Raw genomic sequence first — 15,404 nt, 5'->3', positions numbered from 1 at the left:
AGCAAAGGTTTGGTCCTCTGCCGATGCAATTACGCACATCGTTCATAATGCACACTGGCTTCGCTTTGAATATGCATGCGCACGTACACTCATGCACACACGCACAGGCACACACAGCTCCATACTTTCAGGACACACAGATCTACACATTTTGGGGGGAAGGGGGACGAGGAGGAGGGGGGGGGAGGGGTGTTAGATAACGGGTAAATGAGGGGTTTATCTCTCGGTGAATACAAGTGTGAAAAAATAAGAAAATTAAGGGGAGAAGGCGAAAGTGTCAGGAAGTGATGTATGTCCTTCATTGGACACAGAACATTTAGTTTTCATTAAGAGTTAAACACGTACACGATACATTAATGGGGTACAGCGACAGCAGTGTGATTCACTGTACCCTGAACAGCCTCCCCTCCCCCACCTCCCCCCCCCCCCCCCCCCCCCCCAGCCCCCCCTTTACAAATCAGCAACTCAGCACACAGGAATAGAGGAATCACACGGAAAAAAGAAAGGGAGACATTAATATGCTATGTAGCGGGGGCGGAACTAGCCGGATAATGTCTTTATCCCAAGATTGGTGTTTATGACACAGCCCAATATTATGCCTGACCCGGGCCTCTGTAAGCTGCAAGGGATAAAAGAGAGGGAAGGATGAGGGAGAGGGAGAAGGGTGGGAGGGGAAGAGAGAGAGAGGAAAAGGTCAGCCAGAGCGTCGCAGTTTCATTAGGAGGGATGTGGACTCCGGCCCTATCATGTCCGCAAAGGGAGTGATCGAGATGGGCCGTAACTGCCAAGCATGTCAGCCATATTTGATTCAGGGCAGTAAATTAATATTACACTCCTCTGTTCTCTTTTTTTTCTCCTCCCTTTTTTAAATGGGTTTTATTTCAGGATTCACCGGTCTCCCCAGAGGGGCGGGCAGCTCAAAGAGGTTCTTTTCCAATTTGAACAGTCTAGCGTCTTTATTTCCCCCCCCCCCCGACTGCACCGATCTGTTTGGGAGGAGAGTGCACGGCAGCGGCCCGGGAAAAGTGCACATGCTCTGTCCAGGTTTTGTTTTGTTGGCGGCGCGGCGTCTCCCGAAACTTTGCTCTAAATCACCGCTCATTATCCTCTCTGAAGGACAGCTTCTATTTCTGCCTCTCCAAGGAATGCGTTTGCACCTTCACTCTCTCCTCCTTCCTCTCTTCTCCACCACCTCCTCCTCCTCCACCTCCTCCTCCGCCTCCGCCTGCTCCTCCGCCTTCCACTGGCCTCCTTCTCGAGTCTCTTGTGTGTCATGTATGCTTCGGGGAAATGAAATAGGTACTGCAGGAGGTAATTTGAGGGCGATGGGTTGTCTTAGCTGTCAGTCATCCCCAGCCCTCCCCCCCTCACCCCAATCCCCCGCCCCCACGACCCACGGCCCGTCACGTTTTAATGCATTCAGAGTTAGGGTCCCTGCTTCCAGAGTCATATAACACAACCTGGAGTGGCCTGGTCCCCGCGAGGGCAGGATTTATGGCAGCCGGTCGGTCCATCAGGCCGCTGATGCTGAGGGGAGCGGGTGATTAAGAGCACAGAATGTGGGGAAGGAAGGAAGGGGACGGAAGGAAGGAAGGGTGATGATGGGGAGAGAGGCGAGCAGGGGGGGCATGTGGGGGTTAAGGGGTGGGGAGGAAGGGTGACGGGGCTTCACTGTACCATTAGTACCATCTCAGTCGGCACAATAGCGAGCTCTGTCGCTTCCACTACGGCTGCCCACTTGTCTCTTGATACAGGATCCACCCCCCCCCTGTACCTTCGTTCTACCCAATCACTCCCTTTTTCCTTTTTTCCTGTACAGCTGGCAGTTTCTTCCCGTCTCTAATGGTTGCTTTCCACTTGCTCTCACTGTCTCTCGCTCACGTCTTTGACCCCTGCTCGCTCTCTCTCTCTCTCTATTTTTCACGGTTTCCACCTGGTTCTTCTCATTCTCCTATTTATTTAATAACTTTGTGCTGTATTTATGATCCCTCATACCGATTCTTTCTTTCACGGATGCTGACTGGCTTTAACACCAGAATTCCTCGTCAGGGCGGGTGTTGCTCCTGTTTCTGTATCGCTCCATTTCTGTTTCAAAAGTAATAACCCAGAAAGTTGTTTGTTCGACGTGAAAAGAGTGCGCAGCCTTCATCTACTCCAGTTTCCTGAACTCCTTCGCTCTCCCTGTGACCCCCCCCAGGTTCCGAGCACTCCGCCACGTCGACACTTCCTGCCGCCTTCACCGACCTGCTACCTCACTTCCTGGTGGAGCCCGAGGACGAGTACATTGTGAAGAACAAGCCGGTGACGCTGACCTGCCGCTCCACCCCCGCCACGCAGATCTACTTCAAGTGCAACGGAGAATGGGTTCACCAGGACGACCACCTGATCGAACGCACCATCGACCCGGCCACAGGTACGCACAAGCACGCGCATGCACGCGCAAACGCACAAACGCCCCATCGACCCGGCCCCAGGTACACACACGCACGCACACAAGCGCACGCATGCTCGCACACACAAGACGCACCATCGACCCAGCCACAGGTACGCACGTTCACGCACGCAAGCACGCACACAAACACACAAATGCACTCGCAAACACTCACACACGTTCACACTCACAATTTCTCTCTCTCTCTCTTGCTCTTTCGCTCACTCTCTCTCTCACACTCTTTCACTCCCTCACTCACTCACTCACTCACTCTCAAAGAGCACACACAAAGGGGGGGACACAAAGTCCTTCCCCTTCCAGCTGTGTAATCGTCTTTGTCTCCGGTTCCCTCTTTGTGATGTGGAACAATTAGCTTAAATCTGCTGCAGGTAAGATTTGAGTCTTAAAGAAAGAGCAGGAAAAAGACAGATTATGAAACAACCAAATAAACTTCCCGTCCCTCTCTTCCCCCTCCCTCTGTTTTATTTCTCTGCCATTGAAAAGTGTTGCATTTCACACACCTGTGATTGACAGGCAAGATAAATCACGGAAAAGATGCCCTGATTGGTCAGAAATGAGCCGGGATTTGTCCAAAATCTTGGAAGAATTGGCTCAGGCAGAGACGGGTGTAGTCACCTCAAAATAGCCCACGGCACATTTCAGACACTAATCGTCGACAGATGGCTTTGCCCTTTCTAACGAATCACCCTCGAAAACTAGCTCTTAAATATTACCTACAACACTCTTAATTCAAAGGCACCGGTGTAGTCAACACATGGTGGTGGTGAGGGCGTCTGTCTCCCAACACAAAAGCCTCTGGCTTCGGCATTAATCTGAAACTCCTGTTCCCTATTGGTTCGGATCAAAAAGTGTCTGCTTAATGACAACGAATAAATGACTCTTAATCCATAAGGATTTTATTGTTATGATTAGCTGCGCCGCGACCCGAAAAAAACCCACCAGAAAGAGAACGTATTCTGCTCACGATCCGAGGACGTCGTTGTTTAGCTCGTTTTGATTGTCTGGGATATTAATCTGTGATAGCCTGCACCTGTATCGCAGGTTGGAGGGCTCGAGTTAGCAATATTGTGGGGGCTGCTCCAGGCGGTCGGACTGTCCCTCTCCCCCTCTCCATTGGAGCTGTCAGTGTCATAATAGGCACATTGGTTTCAATCTCGGAGAACCTCCCGAATCCCATCGGAAGCTGTTTGTTTTCCTGTCTCGCGCCTCAAAGATAAACATGCATGACACTGATGTGCCGTGACGCCGGGAGATCTTCAGAAGCCGCATTTCACGCGGCCCTGACAGATGATTGGGAACAAGTGGTGTCGCAGTGACAAGTTTCCTCCGATGAGCGGGAACGCGGGGGAACGCGACGTGGATGCACAGGCGTTGACATAAGCACACGTATGCGTGACTACCACACGCGCTGACGTACACACTCCCCTACACACACATTTCCTCTGACAGCATAACGTTTGCAAGCGTGATTTAAAAAAAAAATCTGAAAAATAAAAGGAATTTATTATTGGGATCTGTTTTTGTGATGTGCCAATATTCATATCTATCTGCCTCGCAAAGCACAACAGCCAGAGGTTATTGGTCTGACAGTCAGCAACAACATGGTGTTGCGGCGGAGTCTGCCATGGCTATTGGCTGCGATGTGTTTTCTGTTTTTTTTTGTCAATAAAGAATCAATAATAATAGCTTGCACCTGGAGTGCCCCATAAAGGCCACGGTTCATTGCAACATCACATTACACGCACAGTGTTCCCCTCTCCCTGCCACCCCTCCACAATTTGATGACGATAGACCCCGATATGGGCTGCATGTGAGAAGCGAGAAGCGGCCCTGCTGGGCGTGGCCTGCTCGCCGCCACATCGCCACCACGTCACCCCACATCACCCAGACCTACGTCCTCATCTCCCTGGCATAGCAGAGAAGTCCGTTCCTACAATGGCGCCTTGATGGTAATGATTGAGGATGAGGATGATGAATGATGACGAATGGATGCAAACCCTAGTGTTGGGATGATGAAGGGCAGGTGGATGTCTGGAAGTACAGACTTCCAAGTCGATCTCTGAAGCTCCCGCCGCTGTTTGATGCCAGCGCTTCCCGGGGCGATGGCTCACAGACTCTCTGTAATCTCCCCCCCCCCCCCCCCCCCACTGCCCCCTCCCCCCCCCCCGAACCCCGCATCACCATGGCGATGCAGGAGATGCCACATTTTCCCGGGACTATTTCGACTGATCTGTTTGACGAAAGTATCTGAGGCGCGTGTCGTCACATCTGTGGTGAGCGTAAGCGGCCTTTGCGCGTGTCACATACGTGCGCGACATGCAAATAACCTGCCCGTCAAGCTAGCCTGGCACCCCGCCTGTCACGGTCACAGTGGACTCTAAACTCTTAACTGTTGCCAAGCAACCAGGGACTTTCAACGCAGCGAAAGCCGGGGCCGATATCAGCCTCCTGCCACTAAGAAGGTAGAAGTCATCACAAGTTGACAAAAATGTATTGACAATTTCTACACTTTGAGACCGTGAACAGCACTCCTCCAAATACCCTCTTGGAAATGGACCCTCACTTTCCTGTAGGCACATTCCTTATCAGCAAAGGCCTTGCTGATTCCACCCGGGCTCTGTAGTCGGAGCCGGGCGAAGTGCATTTATTCAAAGCGCAAGCTTGATGTAAATACCATGGACCCATGTGACCAGCTTACGCGAGTCAAGAGGCTCATGGGAGTTCTCCCGCCGTCCTCATTGGCTGGCGATGCTCCCTGTGATTCGCATCAAGGATCTGCGCGCCTTTGTTGTGTAAATGAAGATTCAAGTGCGGCAGATTATATCTTGTCTTTTCCTTTCTTTTCCAATCACAGCGATATAACATTAGCAATGGAACACTCAAACGCAAATTGAAATTGTGGGAAAGCCGTTTTGTTCGGCGCACTGCTTGATGACTGAGTGGCACGGCGGCGATACACACCTTGTTTATTCATTTGGTTATGTGTGCCCACCAGCAACCTGCCTTAATACATAAATAAATGAGCGTTTATCGCTCGATGTTACCGCAGTCCTCTTACAGTCGTGTCTACTATACGACGCACGCTTGCTTATTGCCCGGTATCGACGTGCAGAACTCAATAACAATAACCTCTAAAGCCCTTTCACGAGCCTCGACGTGCCTCAACTCAAAGTTGACATTTGAGTCACTCGCTTCACTGAGATTGACTGATCCACTCTGTCACTGCAAAGCCAGCTCCACATTTCCATCCTCTCGTGCAAAACACAGGCGCACGTCAAAGTAAAAGGGGCCCTTAAATTATTAATTGAGGCGCGTCTGAAATGCAGGTCGCTTCCCAAGGTAGCGGGAAGCACTGCTGGAAGACCAGGGGCCGGTGGAACACCCTGCGCGGTCGATCACCGTAGGGACCAGACGTGACCTCGGCATTCATCAGACAAGTCTATTTATTGAAGCTGTTTTAGTGCACACAAGACAAAAGGACATCCAGCAGCCTCGCTGAGAGGGTTCTAGTGTTGTCTCTCTCGCTCTCTCTCTCTCTCAACCTCTGTCTGTCCCAACCCCCCTCCCAGGTTATCGACACCTGTCTGTTTTTGTCTGCTAGCTTTTGCACCCCCACCTCCACCCCCTACCCCCTACCCCCCGCACCACTGCACTCTCTCGCTCTCACTCCTAGCCTGGGGAGCGAGCATTCGACGGCACACAGGGAGCCTATGTGTCGCAGTGTGTCCTTCCTCCCCTCATATCAATGTCCAATATCGACCCGCTCCTGAGAGTCTATCGGCGCTTGCTAGCCGTCCTCAGTAACTTATCTCAATCGTGCGACTGCGGCTTCTTCAGATGTACTAGCACTTGTTCACCGCCCCCCCCCCCCCCCTTCCTCCCCCCCCGCCCGCCCTCCAGTTTCCTCACCCCTTTTCCTCGGCACGACACTGCAGCTCTCTCTCTTCAGCCGCTCGCCCGCCCGCCTGCCCCCACCGATTGTCCCTTTTATAGAAGCTGAAAATGAAGACGCACGGCTGGCTTCTAATAAAGACATATCCCATCTCAACAAATCACTGCGGACAGTGTGTTTGCATAGATTAGGCCATGCTCCTCACTATGATTTCTCATCAGAACACATGATGAGGCGGAGGGTGAGATTGACATTTTGGGGGAGGAGAGAACGGTTGTATAGGCAGGCCTGATTTGATTGTATTTGCATTTCATCCCCCAGCCTTGATGGGAACAATTTTGATCTCCGCGCTGCATTGTCCCCGCTGCACCAAAAGCCACTCAGGTGGAAAATATATGCATTTCCAGATCTCCCCTTTCAATAAAAGCCCCTTGCAAGTGCTTTATAAAGATGGGGCGAGATTATATTGTTTTTATTGATTAAAAAGGTGGTCGACAATGCCACAACAATATAGAGCCGCAGAGATCTGTATGAGAGATTGGGGAGGTAAGCATCTGCCATGTAGTCTGGGTGGATGGCTTGCATAAAGCCTTGGGTGCCAAATTGGTTTGATATTAAAAACGGTATTTAGAGGCCCTTTAGTATTATATTTAATATCTGTATGTGTAAAGGGATATATTACCCGTGACCCCAAAGCTCTTCTTGTGACTCCTGCAGGGTTTATCACCAGAAAGTCCGCTTCCCATTCTGTAGTTGGAATTTATATGACGATGTGATATTGTGTGATATTTAAAAAATAAATCTATTAATTTATATTTATAACTAGTACTGTGTGATGGGGGTGGGGGAGGTTTAAAGTTTCATCTGTATAATATATGCATATCCTGTATTGACGACACAAAGGAGGGCTTTTCACGTGATATCCTAATTAGTTTTTGATGTAAGGGCTGATTCCTTTCTGCTAAGCCAGGCTTAGCGAGGAAGCACTGACACATTCAAATAAAAGGTTAGACATATTATGTCTAACCTTTTATTTGAATGTGTCAGTGCTTATCCACGGTATTTCCTTGAGCCAATAAGCGCTCTCCTTCTCTTGGTCCCGCCTCCCTCCATCCTCATGAGGTTCCCCTCCTGTTATTTTCCGATTGACTTTGCTAAACCTTTTCTGGCCTAATATTTGAATAATGATATTTTTCATTAATAATGGTATGGTTGTTGATGTTGTTATTGGTAGTATTGTAGTTAATTAATAATAATAAAAATATATAGTGTATATACTATCGCTTTCGCCTGCATTCGGATCACATGTTGCACTCACGCCATTCCGTCACAGTTGATCTTGGTCTCCATCCTCATATGTAGGCTCTATGCTTGTATGCAGGTATGCATGCGGGTCTAGACGTGGTAGGCTTTAGAGATGGAGGTTGTGAGTCCTTAGATTAGTCCTTCTAATGGTTGTGCAGGTCGTCAAGGTAGATCCTAAGATCAAACCTGAAAAAAAAAAAATCCAAGCACAATTGACACAAAAGCCAATAGGATTATAGGAGGAAGCAGGGTCTGAACAAAAGATGAACAGTGTGTGTGTGTGTGTGTGTGTGTGTGTGTGTGTGTGTGTGTGTGTGTGTGTGTGTGTGTGTGTGTGTGTGTGTGTGTGTGTGTGTGGTGGGGGGGGGGGGGATGATAACCAAATGGGCCGGTACCACCTGCTAAACATCGATCAATAGCAGGAGGAGGAGGGTGAGGGACTAATTGATAATGCATTATTAGCCGCTTCTCTATGATGGGACTTGTATTTCATCCTGTCCCCGATTGCGGGTCGAGAGGGGAAAGAGGTTGGCGACGAGGCAGCCCGAAAACAGATGGCAAGGTGAATCGTTTCGGTGGCACATCTGCCAAAGTGTTCCATTAGAGTTCCTGGTTTGGTCAGCGCAATCAATTGCCTGTCTGTGTGTGCGTGCACGCATGCATGCGTGCCTGCATGCGTTTGCACAGCTCATTTGCAACAATGCGGTGAGCGACGTTAAGAGTGAGAACAGAGTTAAAGAGGATTTAATTGAAGTCTGCGACGGGCTGTCCTTGTGAACGCTGCATGTGCTTCAATGGGAGTCGGGACAGAGAATATGTCAGAAATCAAAACATCACTTGTGGTATTCGCATTCATGTTCTTATTCACACAAAGGCACACAAGCTTCTCTTGGAGGCGAGAGGAGCCACGCTAGATTCCCTCTGGTAGATTTATTTTTTTTCGAACACCAGTCCTGACTCTCGAGGAGTTATACAATTATTAAAATTACCTGCAATTAGGGGAACAAAAAGTGGTTAAGGTGGTAATGGCCGTTTGTCAAACAACAACGCGAGGTCCAGCCTCCCACGCAGTGGTGCCTTTTGTCCTCCCACCAAAACAGATCTGCCGCCAGCTCTCTCCCCGGGTCCACTGAAGTCATTGTACATTGGTCATTTTTCTACAAGCCCTCTCCCGGCAGAAGGTTGAAATGTACACAAAAGTCTGACAGTTTTGGTTGTTTTTTTCTCCCAATTGACGGAAACACTGACAGTTTTCTTTTATATATATCTTCAAACAAATGAGATGGATAGGTATCATCAGTGGAGCTCTGAAACAATTTCCGTTTTGTCTTTGTCGTTATTGTTGGTGCTTTTGTTGAGGATGTAGGAAATGGAGTTGTCTCCCTATTCTTCACAGGTCAGTTGAAGAGCGAATGCTCTCTTTGAGGATTGTTCTCTGAGCGATCTGGTCAGGCTATATTCATCATGTATATCCTCAAGTGTCAATTTAATTCATATTTATGTAAAAGACAGCTGTGACTTATGAATAACTCACTCGGCTTGTATCTGAACAGTTTGACAGTATTGACTGCTGTCGACCGTAGATACACCTTCAGCTGCCTTTTGTGCTGAGAGTTTTTCTTTACCCTTTCTCTGAAAAACCCTCAAGGTAAGACAAGACTGTTAAGGTAAAGGTTAAGGTTAAGGTTGAGGAGTAGAGCAGAAGAGAAAGAGCCATACTTTATCTTGATTAAGAGCAGTAAGAAGTAAAGCATTTAATGGACCGTATAATGAATGCAAATGCAGAGCTGTATGGAAATGCAGTCATATCTGGACATGGCTTATGGCCAACTGCAAAACATTCATGGTCAATTCCAAATGATAAACATCGCAATTGAACGTTTGATACAAGAATCTATATTCTAGGATTCATTTTTTATTTTATTATTTTTGACGATTTAACTGTTTAATTGTAATGTCTGTGACAGCCCATCAACTCAACGGACATGCAGTTTAGGTGTGAGAACAGAAAAGGTGTGTTAGCCACTCATCATAAAATAAAACTCAATGCAGGCATCGTATTTTTAGCCCTAGCATAATTACATTTTTTTTGGACATACTTTGAGTATGTGTGGCATGGTGTTCCAGGCTCGTCTACATATTGGGCTTCTCAGGATTCCTTTAAGAGGGATAGCCACAGTAGTCTATAATGAGCGAGTGAGTGAGCGAGTGAGTGGATGAATGAGGGCGCCAAACACGCCATCGTCGGGTGGCTTATGGCCACGAGAGCATTTTGAATTCAAATCCTACAGTTAGCAGAAGAAACCCAAAGCAGACGAAACGTTTATGTATTCATGACAATTTAATAATGCTAATAATGTTGGCATAAAGAATATATGTCATTCATATAACAAAAGTAATAACATAGTATATGCGAATCTTGATATGTTTTTGATATCATTTTGACAACCAGCAGCTACAAAAACGTTTGTGGGAACAAAAGAGTTGCCCTTCGTTACGCAGCCTGCAATCACGTGGACCCCACCCCCCCGCCATCTCATCTCCGCCTTCACCATAGCATTTTGAAAAAAAAACTGTTGAGGGTGGGAGAACTACATTTTCCCAGGCTGAATTCATCTCCCTTTGAAGACTGACAAGATCCGAAATGGAGAAAGAAAATAAGAGCCCCAAACTGTTACCCTTTCCTACCCTCCTGCTTCGGACGGCAAGGAATTTAAACACTACAATTCTACAGCAATGCCGTAATGTGAGTTCACCTTATAAATCACCTCTCTCTGAGCCTCCAAAATGATGGCACCGAATGTCATGCAAGAGGAGTTAAGAAAGAGAGAGGGAGAGAGACGAGAGGGGAGAGAGAGGGGGGGGGAGAGGGGGGAGGGCAGAGAGAGAGAGATTTGTTGTCAATCAACACCTGCTCCACTCAAATTCGTTTAAAAATAGTGGAAGCTTGAGGTCTAGTGAACGGTCTGACAGCTAAGTAGTCCTGGGAGATGGCTTTGATTGGCAGAGGGAACTACTGACAGGAGTTGCTGACAGTAATGCTCTGTGTCTCTGGGCCCCAAAGAGATATTCATTGTAGGCATTTTATACACAAGTTAAAAAAGATCCTTGTGCATGCTCATCACTATAAATCATTAACTAGATATCGTTCATGGTCAGGTCTAATGTAACAATGGTGTTTTTTTTCCTTTCCAACCAGCAGATAAATTGTGTCTATTAAGTCTTGTAAAATGCTGCATAGAAAACAAGTTATTGTTTTAGAGTTACTGTGCTGCAAAGCAAAAGTGGGTTGTGGATTGTATAACAGCATGCAAAAATATTAGTATAGCCTCTTGTAAGCATATTTTATCGTGCAGCATCATTTAATTGTCAAAACATAACACTGCATTAATCAAGTACACAAACAAGCACAAACTCAAACACACACATGCACACATCACACGCACACATGCACACACTCTCAGACACAAACACTGAGACATGCCGAGAGAGTTTGATCAAAGGACAGTGTGCTTGTTATCATCTTCTGGGTTGGCTACTTTGAAACTAGGAGAGGTGAGGGAGAGGAAATGTTTTCATGGAGCAAGAAAAGTATTTCCACCCACAGCACATTTCAAACCACAAGGCCAAAGTAATTCTATGCTTTTCTCATTGAGGCATTGTAACCACTGAAGGAGCCCTTTTCTACTTGAGGAATTGAGGAATACCTTTTTTTCACATTTGATTGTTGTTTGATTGTTTTAATTTGTTCTGTCTGGATCTTTGAGGCTGGAACAAAGCCTGCGTTTCTTGAAAATGATTTATTCTCTCCATCAAAAACACAAAAGACATAATCCTTAATACATTAATTATTAATTAGATGAATTAGTATTAATCAAATGTATGAGAAAATAATACTTGTATCTTCTAACTACCTCTTACTCTTAAGACTTTATAAAGTTTATTTTAACACTATGTCAAATTAACTTTACTTCCCCGTGATTAATTTCATAGGTCATAAAAATACACGGAGCAGATCCGAGATCCGAATCGCAATTGCAACGCCCCAAAAGAGCAGCAACAAAACTGTTGAAGGCTTTAGAAAAATTTCACAGGCCTCCGTGATCCCTCTAGCAGTTTACCTAACACTGTTGTTGTTGCGCCGGATATTTACATTCGCCCACACACACACCTTCATTGGATTACCATAAATAAATGAATACTCTTCCTCAAATCCAGTCAACGCGACTGGCCACTGGCCCAAAATGGCAACGGGGGCTTGCAAAAAAAGAGGGGATTGGGTGGGAAAAGAAAATAATAAAATAAATGCAATTTGGATGGCAGGGAACAGGCGCCGACAATTATGGCAGCAAAGCTGTCTCACCTGAGGCAGTCTTTCCTTATTTACTTTGACGCCCAAGGCCATGTCACACAGTGGGGGTGGAGAGACACCCTCGCTAGCTAGCGAAACAATCGTGTCTATCTGGAGCTAACGCTGCATCAGATGCGCTCGGCAGGAGCGTAATGGAGGCGAGCTCCGCATGCCCAAGGCCGTCACCTCTGATGATGTTCTCGTTTGAGTGTCGGACAAGGTGTGCACGGGAGATAAAAGAAAGTATAGGCGCCCGGGAAAGAGGTGGGAACGCCGCCGCGGTAATCCGGGAACGTTCTCCACACATGCCGTCGTGTTTGGGGGCGGGGGTTGTGGGGGAGGGATTCGGGGGGGGGGGGGCCTTCAGGATGTCTGGAGAGTAATTACAATGAGGGCAACGTGATGAATCACAACGGGTGAAGAAAATTAAAAAAAAAAAGAAGAGGGGGGAAAAAAGCCGCCCTGTGTGTACATGTTGAAAGGTTAGGCAAACTAATTATGTGGCGACGCGAATGGAAAAGCCAGCGCTTTGCATTAATCTTCATTTAATGCGATCAATACCTGTCCGATAATTAGCGAGTGGTGACCCGGCTCCCCCCCCGTCTTCTAAATAAATGCAAAACTCATTTTGTTGCTCGCCGCCTTCCTCTCTGATGTCTGTTTACGCGCCCGCTGTGTGTCGGCGGCGAGGTCTGTAAATCAATTCATTATCACGTCTCGCCGCGTGTGAGGACACCTGCACGACGGAATATACAATGGGAGTATTATTTCTGTATGCGTCACATCCTTGCGAGAGATCCGGTGTGCGCAAGATGGCGTGCGGCGCGAGAGCGACTAAACACACCAGCTCTCGTTCTCCCCTCGCGCAAAGATCTCACCCCCCCCCCCCCCACCCCCCCCCGCCCGCCCCCCCGAGAGAGAGAGGGAGATGCCAAAACGTGTAAATTGTGATTATTTACGACAACAAGAACCGTAAAAAGACAACGATATTCTATCTGCCCCCGAGCCCTACTCGTCATCGCTGGCAGCAAATTGGCGTAGCGTGCGGCTCACTGCTTTTGTTAGATTAATCCCTTGACCCCCCCCCCCCCCCGACCCCTCCCGCCCCCCCCCCGCTGTGACATTGGGCCGCCATAAAAGATGACGCAATCCGCTTTTTAATAAGTGGCGACCGGGTGGTGGATGGGTTTGAACTCGCCGGGGCCCACCACCCAGCCTCGCTCAAGGACCGCTGGAAAGGCTGCTATGGGAACAGACAAACAAACACCCACAGCGCTATGAACCCAAGGGGAAACTGTAAAACACATAATGCACTTTCATCGGTCCATGAAAAAAAAACAAAAAAAGGAATCTCTCTTTTTTTTCTTTCTTTTTTTTTTACCGTTTTGCGCGTTCGGGTTCAGAGCGCGGCTCGGGTGTTTGGGTTTTTTTCAGGAGCGAAGAAGCCCTGGCGGCCCCGTCTGCGGCTCCTTGGCGTGGCATTGGACCGAGGGTGGGTGGAGGGCGGGTGGAGCGGCAGATTGATTAGGTGCGCCACCCCAGCGCCTGTTTGTCAGCCATGAATAATCTGTAACGGCGTTCGCAGCGTTTCGGCAGGGGCCCTGGCCCCCGCTCGTACTCATTGTGCCGAATGGACAGCTCAATCAAAAGGGAGGCACTTCACGAGCCCGGTCGTAACCGGCGGCAGGGCCTTGACCCAGAACACTGTCCTACTGACTCAGCCGCGCCCCCCCCCGTGGCGGGGCCTCCGTCTCCGTCTCCTTCTCCGGGCGCCACTTTTATTGTTTGGCTATCCATGGCTCCTCTTTGATTTCCTTCCTCTAAATTATCATCTCTGTTGTTATTTCTTTCCTCTTCACCCGCACCGTCTTTCTGTGTCTCTATCGCTCTCTCTCTCTGACTACCAGTCTCTCTCGCTGTTGCTCTGTGGCTCTCTCCTCCTTTCTTGCTCTCTTTTACTCTTTCTGTCTGTCCCTCCGTCACCTCCCTCCCTCCCTCCCTTCTCCCTCCCTCTCTCTGTGTTAATGTAGCCAATGCGTCACTCAGAAGGCCACATGGTCCATTGTCCCCGGTCAGGGGCATCATACACATCTACCCCCCCCCCCACCCACCCTCCTTCAGACAGTATCCACGCATTGGGGTGTCTGCTTGTGACGTGCGGCGGGGGCCCACCTATCAACCGGCAGCACCCACTCTACATGGTAATGAAAAGTTGGCGAGAGGGCAAGCTTTGATGCGGTCACAAGCCCGTTGCCCTTAACCCCCCCCCCCCCCCCCCCCACCCCGCCCTCCCAGAGTTCTCACCTCTACCTGAGATTGGTTGTTTCACCCCTTCAGCGACATTATTAATATCTTTTCATTTTTTGTATCTTTCGCTTCTTTTCTTTTTTCCTTTCTCTTCAATAACTTTCGCTCTGAGGCACTATCACAGTTGTCTTCCTTGGTGGTGGTGGTGGTGGGGGGGGGGGCGGTGTTTGTGGGCTGGGGGCTGAAAAAGACCAGTCCACAGTGGGTGGCTTCACCTCACTAGGCCCTAGACGGGCGGAAAGGGGCTTAGCAGGAAAGTCCTTTGTTGTCGCTTCCCACCTACGGTGAAAGGAAGCGGCGGCCATTTTGCAGTGGCTGCCGATAATGACATTTATGTCATCAGGTACAATGGGGGAGCGAGGGGGGGGGAGGGAACAACACAGCCTTTCCCAGACGGTGGCTTCTCAGATCCCACCCTCTGTGTGTCTGTGATGTCTTTGCTACGGACGTGTGTGTGTGTGTGTGTGTGTGTGTGTGTGTGTGTGTGCGTGTGTGAAAACCTCCTCTTCTATTGGCCTGTGCCGCCCTCCCACCACCCAACAATCACAGTGTAGCCGCTGATGAATCCCTGGCCACGCGCGCGCACCAGGGATGCAGCCCTAATTGAATTTCCCCCCTCGACCACAATGAACACACACACACACTCCAGAAAGGGGGCCGCGCGGTACAGTCCCCGCCTTTTGATAAGCAAATGACCCCGGCGGAATTGAGGTCAGCGCCTGCGAAAACAAGAGTGCGGGGGAGAGGAATGGAGTCCTACGCTCAGACCGGCCCAATATCGACTCGCCGGGATTGAGTCCGATGATGTTTGCCCTCGGCGCTGTTCAGCCCATTGGCACTTGAGGAAATTCATCTGTCACGTACGCACGGGCGCGCGCACGCACGCACAGAGACGAGAGACACACACGCACGCACGCACAAAGAAGAGAGACACGCATGCACAAAGAAGAGAGACACACACACACACACACACACACACAAGAACACACACAAGAACACACACACACACACACACGGACAAACAAACAAACAAATAAGAAAGACACACACACACACACAAACTTACAATCAAAGACAGACACATGCACAGACAAACA

At 48.8% G+C, this 15,404-nt stretch overlaps 1 protein-coding gene across 1 annotated transcript in view; it reads left to right on the top strand.

Moving 5' to 3' along the window:
• Positions 1-746: 746 nt before the first annotated feature.
• LOC311344757 (netrin receptor unc-5 homolog) overlaps positions 747-15,404 on the top strand; it is a gene marked incomplete at both ends in the record, with an annotated part of 36,794 nt that continues 22,136 nt past the window's right edge. Inside the window, 2 exons of the mRNA XM_084469104.1 lie at positions 747-792; positions 2,198-2,413. Coding sequence (XP_084325230.1) covers positions 747-792; positions 2,198-2,413 — 262 coding nt within the window. The remainder of the gene's footprint in view (positions 793-2,197; positions 2,414-15,404) is intronic.

Source organism: Micromesistius poutassou (genome assembly GCF_964030765.1).
Source record: "Micromesistius poutassou genome assembly, chromosome: 6".
In the NCBI taxonomy this organism is placed as follows: Eukaryota; Metazoa; Chordata; class Actinopteri; order Gadiformes; family Gadidae; genus Micromesistius; species Micromesistius poutassou.
The sequence above is the reverse complement of the archived record's forward strand: the minus strand, read 5'-3'. Positions and strand labels throughout refer to the sequence as shown.